Source organism: Mustelus asterias, unplaced genomic scaffold (assembly GCF_964213995.1).
Source record: "Mustelus asterias unplaced genomic scaffold, sMusAst1.hap1.1 HAP1_SCAFFOLD_263, whole genome shotgun sequence".
In the NCBI taxonomy this organism is placed as follows: domain Eukaryota; kingdom Metazoa; phylum Chordata; class Chondrichthyes; order Carcharhiniformes; family Triakidae; genus Mustelus; species Mustelus asterias.
Window position 1 is genome coordinate 364,142 of NW_027590229.1, and position 20,818 is coordinate 384,959.

Below are 20,818 nucleotides of genomic sequence, written 5' to 3' on the forward strand. Positions count from 1 at the left end.
GAGGAATAAAAGAATGACCAGGGTGAGGTTAGGGCCGGTCAAGGACAGTAGTGGGAACTTGTGTATGGAATCAGTAGAGATAGGCGAGGTGATGAATGAATACTTTTCTTCAGTGTTCACCAAGGAGAGGGGCCATGTTTTTCAGGAAGAGAAGGTGTTACAGGCTAATAGGCTGGAGGAAATAAATGTTCGGAGGGAGGATGTATTGGCAGTTTTGAATAAACTGAAGGTCGATAAGTCCCCTGGGCCTGATGAAATGTATCCTAGGATTCTTTGGGAGGCGAGGGATGAGATTGCAGAGCCTTTGGCTTTGATCTTTGGGTCCTCACTGTCCACGGGGATGGTGCCAGAGGACTGGAGAGTGGCAAATGTTGTTCCTCTGTTTAAGAAAGGGAATAGAAATGACCCTGGTAATTATAGACCGGTTAGTCTGACTTCGGTGGTTGGTAAATTGATGGAAAAGGTCCTTAGGGATGGGATTTACGGCCATTTAGAAAGATGCGGATTAATCCGGGATAGTCAGCACGGATTTGTGAAGGGCAAATCGTGCCTCACAAATTTGATAGAATTTTTTGAGGAGGTAACTAGGTGTGTTGATGAAGGTAGGGCGGTTGATGTCATATACATGGATTTTAGTAAGGCGTTTGATAAGGACCCCCATGGTCGGCTTATGATGAAAGTGAGGAGGTGTGGGATAGAGGGAAAGTTGGCCGATTGGATAGGTAACTGGCTGTCTGACCGAAGACAGAGGGTGGTGGTGGATGGAAAATTTTCGGATTGGAGGCAGGTTGCTAGCGGAGTGCCGCAGGGATCGGTGCTTGGTCCTCTGCTCTTTGTGATTTTTATTAATGACTTAGAGGAGGGGGCTGAAGGGTGGATCAGTAAATTTGCTGATGACACCAAGATTGGTGGAGTAGTGGATGAGGAGGAGGGGTGTTGTAGGCTGCAAAGAGACATAGATAGGATGCAAAGCTGGGCTGAAAAATGGCAAATGGAGTTTAACCCTGATAAATGTGAGGTGATTCATTTTGGTAGGACAAATTTAAATGTGGATTACAGGGTCAAAGGTAGGGTTCTGAAGACTGTGGAGGAACAGAGAGATCTTGGGGTCCATATCCACAGATCTCTAAAGGTTGCCACTCAAGTGGATAGAGCTGTGAAGAAGGCATATAGTGTGTTAGCTTTTATTAACAGGGGGTTGGAGTTTAAGAGCCGTGGGGTTATGCTGCAACTGTACAGGACCTTGGTGAGACCGCATTTGGAATATTGCGTGCAGTTCTGGTCACCTCACTATAAGAAGGATGTGGAAGCGCTGGAAAGAGTGCAGAGGAGATTTACCAGGATGCTGCCTGGTTTGGAGTGTCGGTCTTATGAGGAAAGGTTGAGGGAGCTGGGGCTGTTCTCTCTGGAGCGGAGGAGATTGAGGGGAGACTTAATAGAGGTTTATAAAATGATGAAGGGGATAGATCGAGTGAACGTTCAAAGACTATTTCCTCGGGTGGATGGAGCTATTACAAGGGGGCATAACTATAGGGTTCATGGTGGGGGATATAGGAAGGATATCAGAGGTAGGTTCTTCACGCAGAGAGTGGTTGGGGTGTGGAATGGACTGCCTGCAGTGATAGTGGAGTCAGACACTTTAGGATCATTTAAGCGGTTATTGGATAGGCACATGGAGCACACCAGGATGATAGGGAGTGGGATAGCTTGATCTTGGTTTCAGATAAAGCTCGGCACAACATCGTGGGCCGAAGGGCCTGTTCTGTGCTGTACTGTTCTATGTTCTATGTTCTCTCCATCTCACTCTCCCTCTCTGGGAATCTGTGAAAAATATCCACAAACATCAGTCAACCATTTGACGTTTCTTCACAGTGGCCATTTTATGTGAGCGCAGCACTGAGATATTTCTGACAGAGTTGTCTCCTCACTAAGGTAACGTTAGTAGTTAAATGTGACAGGGACCCAGCTATTGAGACAAAACTAGGGTTGTATCTGTGTTTGTGTGTGTGTGTGTGTGCCTGTGTGTATCTATGTCTGTGCATCTTTCCGCATGTCTGTGTGTCTGCGTGTGTCTCTGTGTCAGTGTGTGTGTCTGTGTGCCTCTGTTTGTGTGCCTCAGTGTGTCTCTGTGTGTTGATCTCTGTGTCTGTGCGTGCCGCTGTGTCTCTGTGTGTGTGCCTGTGTCAGTATGTTTCTGTCTGTGTGTGTGTCTCTGTGTATGTGTGTCGCTCTGTGTGCGTGTCTCTCTGTGGGTCACCGTGTGTGTCTGTGTATCTGTGTGTCTGTCTGTGAGTGTGGGGCTGTGTGTGTGTGTCTGTGTGTCTCTGCTCGTGTGTGAGATTGTGTGTGTTTCACTATCTCTCTGTCTCTCAGTCCCCCCCCAATCCCAGAATCTGCTTCTCTCTCCACAGTTACACATATAAGGTTAAAAATGTGGAGTTTGAATAATGTACATATTGAAAAGAAATGCTGAAACCAAAATAAGAAATCATACAGCATTGTCTCTTTAAAAAGCAGGTGTCTCTGTGCTGGGGGGTTTTAAACTGCCAAAAGCAGGTTGCAGAAGACAACTTTACAACATTTGTATCCAGAGCAGCAGCCAGAGTCCCAGCAGAGCAAAACAGGCTTCTGAATTTGGAGCGATGAGTTTATAGCGAGGACTCAGAGACACGGAACCAATTGCATTCAATCTGAATGTTGTTGACAGCCTCAAGCCTGTATCACTGTATTTCGCACTGTATCTGCCTGTGTCTCTGTATGTATAAATACAGAGAAACAGAGAGACAGGCAGATACACAGAAATACAGTGAACAGGCAGATACACAGAGAAACAGAGAGACAGGCAGATACACAGAAATACAGTGAACAGGCAGATACAGAGAGAAATGCAGAGAGACAGGCAGATACACAGTGAAATATCGTGAACAGGCGGATACAGAGAGAAATACAGTGAACAGGCAGATACAGAGAGATGCAGAGAGACTGGAAGATGCACAGCTTATCCAAATCACTGGTGTATTTTGTGAAGAGGTGGGAAAGAACTGACCCCTACGGGACCCCACTAGTCATTGGCTGCCACTGAGAAAAATATACTTTAAATCCGACTCACTGTTTCCTGTCTGCGAACCAATTCTCAATCCGTGACCTCTAGTTCCTGACCATCTCTTGATAGGGAAGAGTTTCTCACTCTTTAACTTGTCGATACTTCTTGGGATCTTGAATCTCTCTATCAAGTCTCCTCTCAGCATTATTTTCTCTGGGGTGCCGGGGAAAACATTCATTTCCACATCCTTCCCATTATTAAACTCTGACCAAAGGGGAACAGGTTTCAAAATGAAATGAAGGTGCAAATGCCTCGTGACTGTCCCAGTATTAAATTAATTAAACACATCAAAGCATTTTGCTGGGGGGTGTGGGTGGGGGCAGGTTTACTTAATTCCCACCACCCTGTCTAAAAAACACAAGAGGACTCTGGGTTGGAGAATAAGCCTTTCCCCAGGCTCAGGAATGTGAATTTCAGCTCCCTCTCCCTCTCGAGTGCTTCACAGTGAGAGAGGGAGACTGAGAATGTTACAAAGAGAAACTCAGTAAAAGTAGATTGAAGCGCTGCCCTGGGCTCTCACACAGCACCGTGACATTACTGAGAGTAAAACACAGGCACTGTCCAATTGGCCAATTAAACCGGGTCCCAATCGCAGCCTTTTTCATTCCAAGCCCCTGTGAGAACTCGATCGAAACGCCCTCTCTGCAGCTCTGCCTTACCCTGTTCCTCTCCATATCCCACCCTCCTTTCCCTCAGTCTTTTATGTTTAAAATGTGGACACTGATACAGTGTTAGGAATATGGGGCAGGGAGGAGGCACAGAGCATGAGTGCACAGCAAGATCCCACACAGTCTGAACATGGCCAGATACAATGTGATATTTAAGTGAGGATTGAGGTAAAGTGAGTGGGAATGAGGGACCACTCCCTCTCTCTCCCTCCCCGTCTCTTCCTTCCACCCCTCCCCAATTACAATAATGGGACGTCACTCCAGGTTTGGTGCTGTTTGTACATTTGATATGAACAGGGAACCTTCCACTTCGAGCACAGTCACTCCTCTCTGATTCCCTCTCTTTTACCTCCACCATCTCTGCCCCTATCCACACCCTCCTCTCTCTCTCTCTCCTGCACTTGATGATCTATCTCTGTTCTCTCTCTCTCTGCCTGTTTATCTCCCCCTATCTCTGTACGTACCCATCGCCCTCCTCTCTCTCTCTCGCCTGCTCTGGATAATCTCTCTCTCTCTGACGATGAACCTGGATTGAAATGCTCTCTGAAAGGTTTCTGTCTGACCATTTTAAATCATGTCACCCTGTGACCACTGTTTGTGTTGATCACTGATTCACATTGAGAAATGAGGCTGGGGGCAGTGGTGGGAGATGGAAGCAATCACAGTCAGTTGTCAGTACACTGAACTTGGGGAGCGGAACCACAGTCTCCCAGCAGGATAGGCTGCAGGGAAAATACGCACAGCAAGATCCCACAAGCAAACTGCTCTGTTACCCTCCTGTCCCCCCCGCCCCATCCCCCCGCCCCTCACTGTTACCCTCCATTTCCCATTTCTCTCACTGATAACTCGCAATCAAAGGAGAACGATGGGAGACAGAGAGAGAGAGAGAGAGAGAGCAGGAAAACCCACAATCACACCCTGAATTAAATGCATTATTTTGTTTTTAACCATCGAGTTCTCCCACTTCAGCACTGACACTGTTCGGGAATGAAGCAAATACAAAAGGACATTCTGAGGGCCCTCTGAGATTAGGCCTTGAATTGAGGCCTAGTCACAGAGGCTGCATTAAACCTCGGGGACAGAGAACAGTTTTCTCCCCCCCCCCCTCCCCCAGTGAATGAGGACAATCCTCTCCAGCCCCGAAACTGCCCCAGACACGACTGGAAGGAGTGAGAGGGAAAAGGGAGAGTGGGGATGAGGGTGGAGCCAGTGATCACCAGACCCTGCCCCTTCCACCCCCCCCCCCCCCCCCCGCATTAAAACAACAAATCACGTTGGGATTTTCCTCGACTTTATTACAAGATGCAACACAGAAGCAAATAGGTGGAGCAACGGGGAAGGATTGCAGGAAAGTGAGTGAAAAAACGCCCTCGCCCTCTCTCTCCCCCTCCCTCTTCCTCCACCTCATTCTCTCCCCCTACTCTTGCCCTCCCTCTCGCGACCCACATTCTAGAACCTTTGATCTCTCCCCCTTGCACACTCTGCCTCCCTCACACTTTCCTCTTTTCCACTCTCTCCCACTGATTCTCTTCCCCTCACCCTCTCTTCTCCTCACTCCCTCCCCCTCATGCCGTCCGTCACTTTATTTCTCCCTCCCCCTCACTCCCTCCCTCAATTCCTTCCCTTTCACTCTCTTCCCCCTCAGTCTCTGCCCTCACACTCTCCCGTTTACTTTCCATCCCTTAGTTTCTCTCCCTTCACACTTCCCCACTCGCCCTCCCCTCTCTCTCCTCCTCACTCTGTCTTCACTCTCTCCCTTCCCCTTCAGTGTCTTTCCCCCTCAGTCTTTTCCGTCACACTATCCCGCCTCAGACCTTCCACTCCCTTCCCCCTCAGTCTTTTCCATCACACTATCCCGCCTCAGACCTTCCACTCTCTTCCCCCTCAGTCTTTTCCGTCACACTATCCCGCCTCAGACCTTCCACTCTCTTCCCCCTCAGTCTTTTCCGTCACACTATCACGCCTCAGACACTCCCCTTCACTATCCGTCCCATCAACCTCTCTCCCGCTTATGCTCTCCCCTCAGTTGCTCATTTACTCTCCCCCTTACTCTCTCCTCTGACTCTCTCCACGTCAGTTCCTCTCCCCGTTCTCTCCGTCCTCTCTCCCTCATTCTTCACCTTTCTGCCCCTCTCACCGTCCCTTCACTCCATCTCCGCTCACTTTCTCCCCTTCACTCTACCTCATTCTCTTCTCTCTCCTCCTCACTTTCATCCCCCACTCTCTCCCCCTCACTCCGTCCCCTCTATCTCTCCGCTTCACCCTTCTCCTCCCCCTGCGTCCCTCGCACTCCCCTCTCATTCTCTTATCCCTCATGCGCTATCTTCCCGTCAGTCTCCCTCCCCTCCTCACAATCTCCCTCCCCCTCACTCTCCCTCCCCCATTCTCTCCCTCACTTTTCACCTATTCTCCTCCTCATTCGATCTCCCATCGCGCTCTCCCCTCACACCATCTGCCCTCAACCTCACTCCCCCTCACTCGCTCTTCACCTACTCTCCCCCTCACTCTTTCTGCTCACTCTCTCTCATTGAGTGTATTTAAGACAGAGATAGACATGTTCTTGATTGGTCAGGGGATCAAATGTTATGGGGGAAAGGTGGGAGAATGGGTTTGGAAACTTATCAGCCGTGATTAAATGGTGGAGGAGACTCGATGAGCAGAATAGCTGAATTCTGCTCCTGTATCTTATGGTCTTTTCAGTTTCACGCTCACTGTTAGTTACAGTATTTACACTAGTTCCTCCGCTCTTTATTAGCTTGTGTACGTATTAGTTTCAGCATTCCAATGATTCACAATTAGCATTTAACTAATTAACCAATAAGCATTTAATTGTAAATAACTAGTTATACAGATGATAAAATTAGGAATATCCATTACAATTACAGAGCAGCAACATTAACCCTTTCTCTTCCAAGACTCAATAACACAGATCATGTCACAAACTGAGCAGTATTCAGTTAAAACTAGCACAGACCAGACAACACAAAGTTAGTTTAAATTGACATAATAGATGATATGAACAGTTTGTTCTGAAGAAATGATATTAATTTGAAAGTGATTAATTCATAGTCTTTGAAGAATTTCCCCGATTCAATGTGAAGCTTTTAATGGTGTAGAATATCTACCCACTTTTCAGCGCCGACATCTGCAACTGTAGATGGATGAAAAGCAACAATCTGACAAACACCAGGTAATATCTGTCATGGTAAAATAAACAGTTTGATAAATAATGGCAATATCTGACATCATGCATCTGTCCTGAGATCTCTGGGATAATCCAAAATAAATCATACATTCAGAAATTAAATAAAGCTGAGGTGAGTGTGCAGGGACAGAGTGAAATTGTGAATTCTAGCTTTCTATGCTCTCGCTCTGCATCTGCTCAGTGAGATATAAGGAACAAGGAAAGAGGAAACTGCATTTCCGAGGCTCTGATCCTGTGCAATGCTGCGCCAGTGTTCCTTTGTTGCTTTCGTTCGAGGGATGTCGGTTTCAGAGGAAATGTTATCACTTGTTGTCCAACTTAAATGTTATTTGGTTACAGGGCGCTGCGGTTTCATTAACTGCTGAAATGCGTGGGTTTGTTGCTTGATAGTGGTTTGTGATGTGCGTTTCTGTGGGTTTATGGCTGCGTGTTGAGAGTATTTAAGAGAGATTCTATGTTTCTCTCTGTGTCAGTACGTGGATAAGAGTGAACAATTGTCTGCGTTTGTGATTGTGTGGGTGTCAGTTTGGGCCTGTGTGTCTGGAAATAGGTGCAGGTGTGTTATCTTGGAAACAGGAATTACAGAGTGCAGCAGAGTTTACCCACTCCCATTCTGAATGGGATTAGTGTCTGATAACTGCACCAAATGTACACATTACAGTCTGAGATCATCCCCAACTACAATCTCCAGACAATATCTCCCATAGGGAATGAGGGAACAGAGTTCATGTACAGTGTCTGGTGATAAAAGGGTTAATTCACCAGCCGGGGTTCCTGCTGCAAACTCCAATCCCTGTCAATATTGTTCAATATTCACGCTGCAGTAACCGGTTCCCAGATGCAGACATGGGACTTACTGAACTTGTCTGAGGCTCACAGAGAGCAGCGCCTGCAGTAGCTGTGAGCCACCAGCAGATGGTGGCATTGTGTCACTTTAATCACCAGATAGTGAAAGAGGTTTTGAGGAGAGGCTGGTGGAGCCTTTAATTCATTCACAGAGACAGAGAGGAAACTCTGACAAGATTGACCAATCTGCCCTCTGCTGGACACTGTCAGAATCACACACACACTGTTCTCTCTCTGGAGAATGATCTCTGCTGCTCCATTTTGAAAGGAGGTTGAAGACTCTGTTGCTGAGAACACTGACAACACATTGCTGCTTAAACAATGGTTTGCAGCAATCTTTCCTTCAATGTGGAGACTAAAACTACAACAGTTTTCCAGCTGGGAAACCAGGTAAGCAGGGAAATCAGTGCCAGGCTGGAGGGGCTGATGGAATAGGGAGGGAGAGGGGCAGGAATGAAGGGTTTGGAAGGAGCTGTCGAAGATCTTCACAATTCAGGATTTCACTGTAACCGGTGGAGCAGCAATGTTTATAGATTGAAATGTTCACACTGTCACTCTCAGTCCCCGTCTGGATCCCTGCAGCGACTCCAGCTGTCTCTTCCCATTTGGACTGAACTGATTTTGCTGCAGCCTGAAACAGAGTAAAGATGAAACAGGAAATAAACAGATTGAACAACAGAGTAAATAACAGGAGACTGGAGTTAATGGGACAAATCTTCTGGTCTCTGGATCGCCAGAGGCCAGACACACATCCGAAGATGAGCATCGGGACCCTGTGGATGTCCTGACGCACTGATCTATCTGGGAATTGTCCCAGAGGTATTAACTACTATTGGGGAACTCCCCTGCTGCAGTTAGATTCAGATACTTGGGACAGATCCACAAAGTTTACCTGGATAGTTACTCAGGTAATGTTAGACAGCTCACCACCTGGGCTAATACCTGAATAGCACAACCCGAGTCCCCCAATCACATCCCACTGATCCCCATACTACACCTCCCACAATCTGACTAGACCCAGTCCCCGCAACTCATCCCTACCTCCCCCCCCAGCCTGACTACCTCCCACTGGCCCTTGAACAAATCTGACTAAACCTCCGAACTTGGCCTCATCCGTCCCAACTTCTCCTGACCTGACACAGAAACATGGAAGATAGGAGCAGGGAGGCCATTTTGCCCTTGGAGCCTACCCCACCATTCATCACAACACTGGCTGATCGTCCAACTCAATAGCCTAATCCTGCTTTCTCCCCATAACCTTTGGTCCCGTTAACCCCAAGTGCTATTTATAGCCGTCTCTTGAATACATTCTTGACTAAGCCTCTGACTGATTACTCCAAAACCAACCCCACCCCACTACCCTCTCTAAAGCTATTAACCATTCCCAACGCCCCACCATACACCCACATCTGCTTAGACCCCCAGCAGCATGACCAACTCCCAGCCACCATCTAAACTCCCGATTAACCCTCCAACCCAACACAACACAACTCGTCCACTCCTCCCACACCCAGAACCTCTCCCCAGCCCCCTGGCTAACTATTCATCCAGCCACTCCCCCAATCAACTGACACTTATGGAGCTCCCCGGGGTCACTGTGCTGTAAATAGGGTGTGTGCTCTCTCTTCCTCGACTCTTGTCTGCTCTGATGGAGCTCCCAGGGTCGCAGTGCCGAAGTTCCTGGGAGAAATATGCAGCAGTTTCAGGTTGGGAGAATTTTTAAACATACCGACAATCTGCTTACCATTGCTGCTGCTTGGAAGATTCAGGCACATTTATATTTTAAATCCATTTATATTTTAATTGTTACCCTAAAAATTAACACAAACACTCACCGGATCACCTCCAGACTCGTGCAGGTCAGTATGAGGCGGCGGAGAGCAGGGACAGATTGATCTGTGAAGGAGTTTAATCCCAGGTCCAGAATCCTCAGTGACTGTTTTGTACTGAGAGCGGAGGCGAGATCCTCAGCACAAGAATCTGTGAGAGCGTTCCTATACAGACTGGAGACCAGAGAGAGGAATAACAGGAATCAGGCTCAATCCCCAGTGTTTTAAATAATACTGTTAATAACAATAATAATGTATTGTATGAGACATTCCAAAAACACAACCTGCATTTCTGTAGAATGAGGAAATACTCAATGCTGAAAATGAAATATAAATAAACTGGAAACGCTCAGCAGGTTCGCTAAATACATGTGAAGAGAGAAACAGGGATAAAGTTTGAGCTTCCATTGGAACTGGGAACGGGCAGTGAATTGACAGGTTTGAAGTGACAGCGGTGGGTGGCTGGGGAAGAAACAAAGAAAGGACAAACTGGAATTACAGGAGTGATTAAATGATACAAGTGATGATGGGACAGGACCATAATCACAGGATCACCATGTCCTTACTCGGAGTGGCTCGGGAGGGACATGGGATGGTCAGTGGTTTGGGAATGCAGTTTGTGGTGAGGTTGAAGATAATGGCTGTGATTTTACCAGAAGCTCTGAAGTCCCAGCATGGGGATTGGAAATGGGTGGTGTGTCCGTATGGGCAGGATAGGCAGAGTTATGAAGGTGATATTGTCAGAGGCGGGACAATTAACGGCTGGCAGGCAGGGGGAGCTGCCCACTGAGGCAGCCTGGGCAGGGGGCAGTCCCGGTTCAGGCAATGCTGGCACCATCTCCAAAGGCAGCCAGCAGGACTTTCAAACACAGCAGCTCTGGAGGGAGCAGCGAGGGAGCTCTGCTCACTGAATGAAGGACTGAAATGTCAGAAAGCAGAGCAAGGGTTGCCCCCCCCCCCCCCCGCCCCGCCCGGCCCTGGAGGGACTCCTACCGGCTGCTCAGGCTCGGAGGGAGGTCCTGTTCCCTCAGGATGGGAGGAGATTATCCCATCGGTACAAGCCAGTCTGGATGGAGATTGCTGGGAGGTGAGCGGGTTTCAGACACGTGGTTACAGAGTGGAAAAGGATCAATGTTCTGATGTGTTCTGCCACGGTGAGTGCAGCACAGCCTGATATGTGAATAAGGATGAGGGGGAAATTGTGGAAAGAACATCTCCACCCAGACACTGGCAATGCAAAGGACTTGCAGAATGTCACTGGCTGTCCTGTCTGGAGACAATACACATCTCTGTAACCTGTGCTTAATGCTGCCTTCTCTCACATTATCTGTCTCTTTAAGACCTGGTTGGCTGTAGGGATTCGCATTCTAATCAGTATTCTGAAACTTGATTTTGTGTCTCTGTGTCCTGTTTGAGAGCAGATTTCCACTCCATCTGACGAAGGAGCAGCGCTCCGAAAGCTAATGGTATTTGCTCCCAAATAAACCTGTTGGACTTTAACCTGGTGTTGTTAAAACTCTTACAATGCAAAGGCAGCAGCATTGACTGTCAGAGACATGTCCGTTAGGCTGACACCAGCATAGGCTCGAGCAGGGCTGACCAACATATTCACTGGGCAAACACACGTCAATGTTTTTCTCACTCAAGGGGCCGATGAGTAAATTTCAGAATGATAAAGTTTGGCACAGCAGAAATTTCAATTAAAAACTAAACTGAGATATGAAAAGAAACAACTTGCTGAGCACAATAATGAGTAATAAATAAAGATGATTATTAGAGTTTAATCCTCATCAATCACAAATTGTTTCTCTCCCACATTTGCTGCAGATTGGCTCAAAATCCTATCAGCAGCAAACATGGGAAAGGAACGGGATGTGATTGGAGGAGCGGCTCCATGCAGATTCTTCCATTCAAACTGAACTGTGTGACTGAGATTCTGGAAACTCGCTCCGGGGGCCGCATTGAGGGGCTTCGAGGGTCACATTCGCCCCTTGGTCCACACGTTGGACAACCCTGGGCTAGTGCATGTGTTTGATGGGTGAGTAACAATTTATGTGTTTGGAAAGAGAGCAAACATCATCAGGGAATGAGAGAAGAAGAGTGGAGACATCCAGGTCTTGCCATCCTTACGCCAATGGAAGATGAAGTGTTGGATCAGGAAGGCCTGGGGGCAGAGTGGGTAATTACTGCGGGTGAGATGGGTTGAGTGAGTGGCCTAATGAATGGGCACAGGAGAGCGTCTGGTGAGGACAAAACATAGAGCTTGTTTATCCATCACTGGCCAGAGAGAGCAGTCTGAAGGACGTATTGGGTTAAGAACAAAATAACTAGGAGCAGCAGAAGGTCAATCAGCCCCTCGAGCATACTCCATCACAGCTGATCTAATTGCAGTCACAATTATTTTCCCGCTCGCTCTTCTGTAACCTTTGATTCGCTTCTCGATCCAAAGTCATTGCTAACTCAGCTTTGAATATATTCAATGACTCTGCCTGCACTAGTCTCGAGGGAATAGAGTTCCACTCTCCCGCGATCATCTAAGAAATAAATTTCTCCTCATCTCAGTCTTAAGGGACTGACAATTACATTTTAAAATCTGTCCCCTTGTTCTGGTCTCTCTTACAAGAAGAAACAGCCTCTCAGCAACCACCCTGTCTCATCCCCTCAATGCGATCACTCCCTGAGCCTCTCCACATCCCCTTGAAATATTTTTGCATCCTCCTCACAATGGTGCGAGGGGCAAGGTTTAAAGGAGATGCACGAGGCAGATTTTTTACACAGAGAGTAGTGGGTGCCTGGAACTCGCTGCCGGGGGAGGGAGTGGAAGCGGATATGGTGGTGACTTTTAAGGGGCGTCTTGACAAATACATGAATAGGATGGGAATAGAGGGATATGGACCCCGGAAGGGTAGGGGGTATTATTTAAGTCAGGCGGCATGGTGGGTGCAGTCTTGGAGGGCCGAAGGGCCTGTTCCTGTGCTGTAATTTTCTTTGTTCTTTGTATTTCTCTCCAATAGAGAGACAATTTGTTACATGTAGCTTCAGGGATACAATTTAATAAACGTGTGGCAACGGGAGGAGATGGGATTCCATGAACCCCACAGCCGGTAAGAGGACCAAACCCTCAGATTTAGCATCATTCTACATCACACTCTAAACACCAAACCAAATGAACTAACCAACTCCACATATAACCAAACAGGCACATTAATATCTGACAGGTTCGGGAAATCCGTGCACTCAGGCAGCACAGGCAGAATCACAGAATTGTTACAGAGCAGGTGGCGGCCATTCGGCCCATTGTGTCTGCACAGATTCTCCGAATGAACAACTCACTCAGTGTCATCCCCCCACCTTCCCCCAAAACCCTGTGCATTCCAGAGCTTAACCACTGGCTGCAGGGGAAGGCCCCATTCTGGCAGAGCTGGCACCAGATTAAAAGGCAGCCAGCAGCACTTTTAAAGGCTCTGAAGGGAGCAGTGAGGGAGCCCTGGTTAATGAACAAAGAGCTGAAATGGCAGAAGGCAGATTAAACCCAATTCGCTGACACTTCCCTGGAAATTCTCAAGGCTATATCGGTTTGGAGGGAGGTTTTGTTCCCTCAGGAGTGGAGGAGGAGACCTGTCACATCAACCCAAGCAAGTCGAGATGGAAACTGCCAAAGGCCAGAGCAGGCAGCACGTGGCTGCAGTGAGGCAAAAGGATCAATAACCTGATATGTTCTGACAAGGAGAGCGTTAAACTTACAGGCTGATATGTGAATAAGGATGAAAGAGGAATTGTGGAAAGAACATCTCCACCCAGACACTGGCAATGTCCAGGCAGCAGCATCAATCATCAGGAACATGTCAGCCTCTCTGTGAAGGGTTCCGGTCAGTCAGAGATGACTGCTGCACTGCTGACACTGAGTGACCATCCTGGTGGTCCCATGGTGGTCAGTCTGGCAGCATCATAGGCTTGTGTGTGTCTTTGATGGGCGAGTATCAATGGAAATTTATGTGCTTGTAGAAGAGGGCACACAGCGTCAGAGAAGGAGCCAAGAGTGACAGTGTCTGGATTGAGTCATCCTTATGCCAATGGAAGATGCAGTGCTGGAGCTGGGAGACCTGGAGGCTGGGTGGGCAATGGCTGATGGTGAGATGGGTTGTGGATCCAGAGAGAGTGAGTGAGTGAATGGATGGGCACAGGAGAGATCTGCTGCTGAGTCCATAACTTGGAGCTTGTGTGTTCATCATTGGTCACATGGAGCTCTGGGTTAGGAACAGTCAGAAGCTTAACAGCACCAGGTTAAAGTCCAACAGGTTTATTTGGTAGCAAATGCCACCAGCTTTCGGAGCGCTGCTCCTTCGTCAGGTGGAGTGTAGAAATGCTCACAAACAGGGCATACAGAGACACAAACTCAATTTACAGAATAATGACTGGAATGCAGTCTTTACAGATAATCAAGTCTTAAAGGTACAAACAGTGTGAGTGGAGGGAGCATTAAGCACAGGTTAAAGAGATGTGTATTGTCTCCAGACAGGACAGCCAGTGAGATTCTGCAAGTCCAGACAAGCTGTGCGCCATTCGGCCCATCAATCCTTCACTAACAACAATCCCGCCCAGGCCCTATAACAGTAACCCTAATTATTAACTCTGCAAATCCTCCTGACATGAAGTGTCAATTTACCATCGCCGCTCAAACTAGCGTGCACATCTTTGGCATGTGGGAGGAAACTGGAGTAACTGAAGGAAACCTGCGCAGACACGGAGAGTACATGCAAACTCCACACAATCTGTCACCCAAGGCCGGAATTGACACGGGTCTCTGGCTCTCTGAGTCAGCAGTGCTAACAGCTCTACCACCCTGCCGACCATGATCAGCCGTGGTTTGTCCCAATTGCAGTGAGTATAGGACGAATAATTTCTATATTTTTTCATAAGATAAGCCTGGCATGCCATGAAAGACTCAAGCCAACATTTTCTCAAATGTTTATAAAATACGTTCATAAGGTGACCAAAACTATATACGTTACTTCAGCTGTGCTGTGACCACAAACCTATCAGATTTGTGACTGGCGACCTTTGCTCCCAGGCGAATTGTCCCTCATTGCCTTTTCTGTTGATTTGTCAAAGCTGTCGGATCTTATAATATGAAGTCATGTGATTGGATCAGGTTGGGGATTCTGAGAGTCAGCACACCCGAAGGTAGAAATTCAATACAGTTTGCAGTTGCCAATGACTGGACCTCAGAGGGTGAACCATAACATTATTCCCCCACTCCCTCAACATAAGGATCTGTGGGACTGACATCCCATTGCTCAGAGATCAGAGAGAGAAGCAACAGGAGTCAGAGGAAAAGCAGTTTTCCTTATTCATAACTGACGCCAATAGTAATGGGCAGTGTTTTTTATACAAATACCAGTGGTGAAATTATATTGTTGAATATTCAGTTATTATAAACACAATCTCACACAGTCTGCTACTTACTCCAGCTCCTGTATTTTACAGTCCGGATTCCTCAGAGCCACAGACAGCAGTTTCACTCCTGAATCTCCCAGTTTATTGGAACCCAGATTCAGATCTATCAGTGAGCGGTTTGTACTGAGAGCAGAGGCCAGGTCCTCGGCACAAGAATCTGTCAGACCATTAACATTCAGACTGGAGATCAGAGAGAGAAAAATAACAGGAATCAGGGTAAATCCACAGTGTTTTTAAGAATAAGATAATTAACAATAATAATGTACAGCGCGGGACATTCAATGAGTATTCTAACTGAGTGCAGTTAGACAGAGACACCAGGAGATGGAGACAGAGGGGGGTCACTGAGTGCAGTTAGACAGAGACACCAGGAGATGGAGATAGTGAGTATTCTAACTGAGTGCAGTGAGACAGAGACACCAGGAGATGGAGACAGTGAGGGGGGTAACTGAGTGCAGTGAGACAGAGAGACCAGGAGATGGAGAGAGTGAGTATTCTAACTGAGTGCAGTTGGACAGAGACACCAGGAGATGGAGACAGTGAGTATTCTAACTGAGTGCAGTTCGACAGAGACACCAGGACACGGAGACAGTGAGTATTCTAACTGAGTGCAGTAAGACAGAGACACCAGGAGATGGAGACAGTGAGTATTCTAACTGAGTGCAGTTAGACAGAGACACCAGGAGATGGAGACAGTGAGGGGGGTAACTGAGTGCAGTTAGACAGAGACACAAGGAGATGGAGGCAGTGAGTATTCTAACTGAGTGCAGTTAGACAGAGACACCAGGAGATGGAGACAGTGAGTATTCAAACTGAGTGCAGTTAGACAGAGACACCAGGAGATGGAGACAGTGAGTATTCTAACTGAGTGCAGTTAGACAGAGACACCAGGAGATGGAGACAGTGAGGGGGGTAACTGATTGCAGTTAGACAGAGACACCAGGAGATGGAGACAGTGAGGGGGGTAACTGAGTGCAGTTAGACAGGGACACCAGGAGATGGAGACAGTGGGTATTCTAACTGAGTGCAGTTAGACAGAGACACCAGGAGATGGAGACAGTGAGTATTCTAACTGAGTGCAGTTAGAGAGAGACACCAGGAGATGGAGACAGTGAGGGGGGTAACTGAGTGCAGTTAGAAAGAGACACCAGGAGATGGAGACAGTGAGTATTCAAACTGAGTGCAGTTAGACAGGGACACCAGGAGATGGAGACAGTGAGTATTCTAACTGAGTGCAGTTAGACAGAGACACCAGGAGATGGAGACAGTGAGTATTCTAACTGAGTGCAGTTAGACAGAGACACCAGGAGATGGAGACAGTGAGTATTCTAACTGAGTGCAGTTAGACAGAGACACCAGGAGATGGAGACAGAGAGGGGGTAACTGAGTGCAGTTAGACAGGGACACCAAGAGATGGAGACAGTGAGTATTCTAACTGAGTGCAGTTAGACAGAGACACCAGGAGATGGAGACAGTGAGGGGGGTAACTGAGTGCAGTTAGACAGGGACACCAGGAGATGGAGACAGTGAGGGGGGTAACTGAGTGCAGTTAGACAGGGACACCAGGAGATGGAGACAGTGAGGGGGGTAACTGAGTGCAGTTAGACAGAGACACCAGGAGATGGAGACAGTGAGGGGGGTAACTGAGTGCAGTTAGACAGGGACACCAGGAGATGGAGACAGTGAGGGGGGTAACTGAGTGCAGTTAGACAGGGACACCAGGAGATGGAGACAGTGAGTATTGTAACTGGGGCTCAGGAATGGAGTGTGTGGTGGGGTTGAAGATGATGCGACAGAAACCTTTCTCACACTGCCAGTGGTTCGGGTCTGGAATTCACAGCCGGGAAGTGTGGTGGAGGTCGGCTGCATCGAAGCAGTCAAAAAGGAATTAGGTGATTTTTTGAAGATAGGCAATGAGCTACGAAAATGGATACGACAAAAAGGCTGGAGAATGACACGAATTTCGAATGTCAATTTGGTGAGCTAGTGCAGACACGATGGGCCAAATGGCCTCATTGTGCTCCGTAAGAATTCTGTGGAGACAGTGGTTGAAAATGTTATCGATATTTCAACTGGAAGTTGGTGATGTTGCCGTGTGGACAGTGTTAGTAGCCACAGTCCCCAATGAAATCTCTCCAATAGAAAGAGACACAATTTGGTACATGTCACTTCAGGGACACAACTTAGTAAACGTGGGGATATGGGCAGAGTTGGGACTCCATTAACCCCACAGCCAGTACGAGAACCAAACCCTCAACAACAGCGTCATTCTACATCACGCTGGAGACACCGAACCAACTGAACTAACCAACTCCACACAGAGCCAGAACGGGCACAGTAAATGTCTGACAGGTTCGGGAAATCCGTCCACTCAGGCAGCACAGGCAGAATCACAGAATTGTTACAGAGCAGAAGGAGGCCACTCGGCCCATCGTGTCTGCACTGACTCTCCGAATGAGCAATTCACTCAGTGGCATTCCCCCACCTTCCCCCAAATCCCTGTGTATTGCAGAGCTTAACCACTGGCTGCAGGGGACAGCACAATTCTGGCAATGCTGGCACCAGATTTAAAGGCAGCCAGCAGCACTTTTAAAGGCTCTGAAGGGAGCAGTGAGGGAGCCCTGGTTAATGAACAAAGGGCTGAAATGGCAGAAGGCAGATTAAACCCAATTCGCTGACACTACCCTGGAAATTCTCAAGGCTATTTCGGTTTGGAGGGAGGTTCTGTTCCCTCAGGACTGGAGAAGGATACCTGTCACATCAACCCAAGCAAGTCTGGATAGACACTGCCAAGGGTCTGAGCAGTGGCTGCAATGAGGCAAAAGATGAATAATCTGATATGTTCTGACAAGGTGAGCGTTAAGCCTACAGGCTGATATGTGAATAAGGATGAAAGAGAAATTGTGGAAAGACCATCTCCACCCAGACACTGGCAATGTCCAGACAGCAGCATCAATCTTCAGGAACATGTCAGCCTCTCTGTGAAGGGTTACATGGAACATAGGACATAGAACAGTACAGCACAGTTCAGACCCTTCGGCCCACGATGTTGTGCTGAGCTTTGTCCAAAACCAAGATCAAGCTATCCCACTCCCTATCATTCTAGTGTGCTCCATCTGCCTATCCAATACCCGCTTGAAAGTTCCTAAAGTGTCCGACTTCACTATGACAGCAGGCAGTCCATTCCACACCCCAACCGCTCTCTGAGTAAAGAGTCAGTCAGAGATGGCTACTGCACTGCCGACACTGACTGACCATCCTGGTGGTCCCATGATGGGTAGTCTAAATTAGCGTCAGGTTTGTGTGTGTCTTTGATGGTGAGTAACAATGGAAATTTATGTTCTTGTAGAAGAGGGCACACAGCGTCAGAGAAGGAGCCAAGAGTGACAGTGTCTGGATTGTGTCATCCTTATGCCAATGGAAGATGCAGTGCTGGAGCTGGGAGACCTGGAGGCTGGGTGGGCAATCGCTGATGGTGAGATGGGTTGTGGATCCAGAGAGAGTGAGTGAGTGAATGGATGGGCACAGGAGAGACTCTGCTGCTGAGTCCAAAACCTGGTGCTTGTGTGTCTTCCATTGGTCACATGGAGCTCTGGGTTAGGAACAGTCTGCAGGACATGTTGGAATGTGTATTACCCTCTAACATTCTTCACTCTCTCACAAATCAACAGCTGCGGTGAGCGGGAGACAGGCGTGCAGCTCTGAAGATGGGGAGGGGTCAGAGGATGGATTGTCACATTATACTCTATAACGTCCGCCAGAGCAGATAATGTCTCTCACGATTAGCAAAGGGGTTACAATCTGGCAGCACAGGAGAGCACACACAAACCCGAACAGCTGATGGTGGCAGGAATAGCTGAGTTCACTCACACTCTCGAGAGGACAGGTCATTGTCAGCTTCAGGAAGATGAAATGTGACTGGAGTCTTTAACAATGCAGCAGATACTGGAGCTGCAGCGTAGGATACTTTAACATTTGGTGGAGTTTCCAAAGGCTGTGTGTATCCATACACAAAGGATGGAGGAGTCAATCCAGGCCAGCAGTGTTACCATGTCTCAGGTCGGAGCACAAATAGCATCCTCCACAGAGAGATTGGTGACCTTCATGGAGAGTCACATCCAGCCCATCACCCACAGGAAATACACATGAACCTGCATGTTCTCACCACCTCCATGAGCTCTGTGGAACACGGGCTGCGGGAGGGGTGGGAAAATGTGCCTGGAGTAACTGTCAGGAGCTCCCCAGCTGAGCAGGGAGGGTCCAGTTTGCCCTGAATGGATAGAGGAGCGGCTGCCTGCAGTATTCGGGAGCTCCTCTCAGGATGCCTCTGGTGTGGGCAGTGGATCCCCTTCTGCTCCGACCGTGACACAAGCACCTCACGAAGCTATGATGACAGAGACAACTCCAGCATCTGGGCAACGGACCCGCAGTTGGCCGGATCCTTCCAGGACTCAGGAAATCCGAGGACAAAGGCCACGGTCATCGAAATTCCCAGAGGAGAGGAGAGAGGTAAGATGCTGCCTGCAGCTCAGCGGAAAGTGCGGGGATGGCGGTGGTTGTCATGGTGGGGTTGCTTCCTTGGGTTTCACAGGATTATACTTTGTTATTACTGGTCACTTTGTTATGTCTGTATTTTGAGTAAATTCAGAGATGGAGCACCACTAAAAAAATGCTTCACCACATTACTGGGTCTTTAACAGTTCACTGGGAATGTGAGATGGGAAATACAGCACTGAATCAGGTCAATACAATTCCAATACCTTTGTTTCATGTCGTGACGGCTCCAGGGAAATTATAAAACATTCACAGAAACAGCAACAGTGCTGGAGATGGTGAAGATTTATTACACTGAATGGCTGTGTGAGTTAAGGTTCTTGGAAAACATGTCTGCATTACTGAATCTCCATCCTCCCTGACACATATCCCATGTCCCTGGCCTGTGGTCCATGGGGTTCCTCATCATGAAGCATCTGGTCAACATTGTATTGCATCACACTTTGTTCAAAGCTTCTCCACTCTAGATCCAGGTTGTATGGAACACAGCACAACACCTGGACATTTGAGACCCTCGCTGAGTATATTAAATAGTTCCACCAGATCTATCTTTAGAATTCCTCTGGCCTGTGCAATGGTCACACTATTTGTCCTGTCGCAGCTGTTTTTTCTCTCTTCCGTGACTGTGTTTGGGTTACACACAGGCACAATTACCCACCTCTACAGTGGGTAGCGCTTGTCTTTATTAATTCTTTCAAGGGATGATGGTATCACTGGCAATGCCAACACTTGCAGCCCATCCCCAATTGCTTTTGAGAAGGTGGTGGTGAGCCATCTTCTTAAATTCTGCAGAGCATCTGGTACAAAACCGTTAGGAAGGGACATCCGGGATTATGATCCCGCATCAGTGATGGAAAAGCAATATATTCCAAGTCAGAATGGTGTGTGGTTTGGAAAGAAATCTGAAGCTGGTTGGTGTCCCATCCTTCTGATATCCTTGGCCATCTCGGTGATGGATAGTGCCTGTTTGGATGATGCTGGCTCAGGAACCTTGGTGAGCTGCTACATTCCACCTTGTATGTGGTAAAATACTGCCACTGTGCGTCAGTGGTAGAGACAGTCAATGTTTAGTTTGGTGAATGGCCAGCTGATCCAGTGGGCTCCTTTTCCATGGATGAGCTTCTTCAGTGTTTTTGAAGCTGCAGACAATCCAGCA

General features: G+C 47.9%; 1 protein-coding gene across 1 annotated transcript in view; it reads right to left on the reverse strand.

The window, feature by feature from the left end:
* Positions 1-20,818, reverse strand: part of LOC144486005 (NACHT, LRR and PYD domains-containing protein 3-like) — a 142,327-nt gene that overhangs the window by 113,959 nt on the left and 7,550 nt on the right. Inside the window, exons 3-4 of the mRNA XM_078204114.1 lie at positions 15,118-15,288; positions 9,658-9,825 (exon numbers count right to left, since the gene is read on the reverse strand). Coding sequence (XP_078060240.1) covers positions 9,658-9,825; positions 15,118-15,288 — 339 coding nt within the window. The remainder of the gene's footprint in view (positions 1-9,657; positions 9,826-15,117; positions 15,289-20,818) is intronic.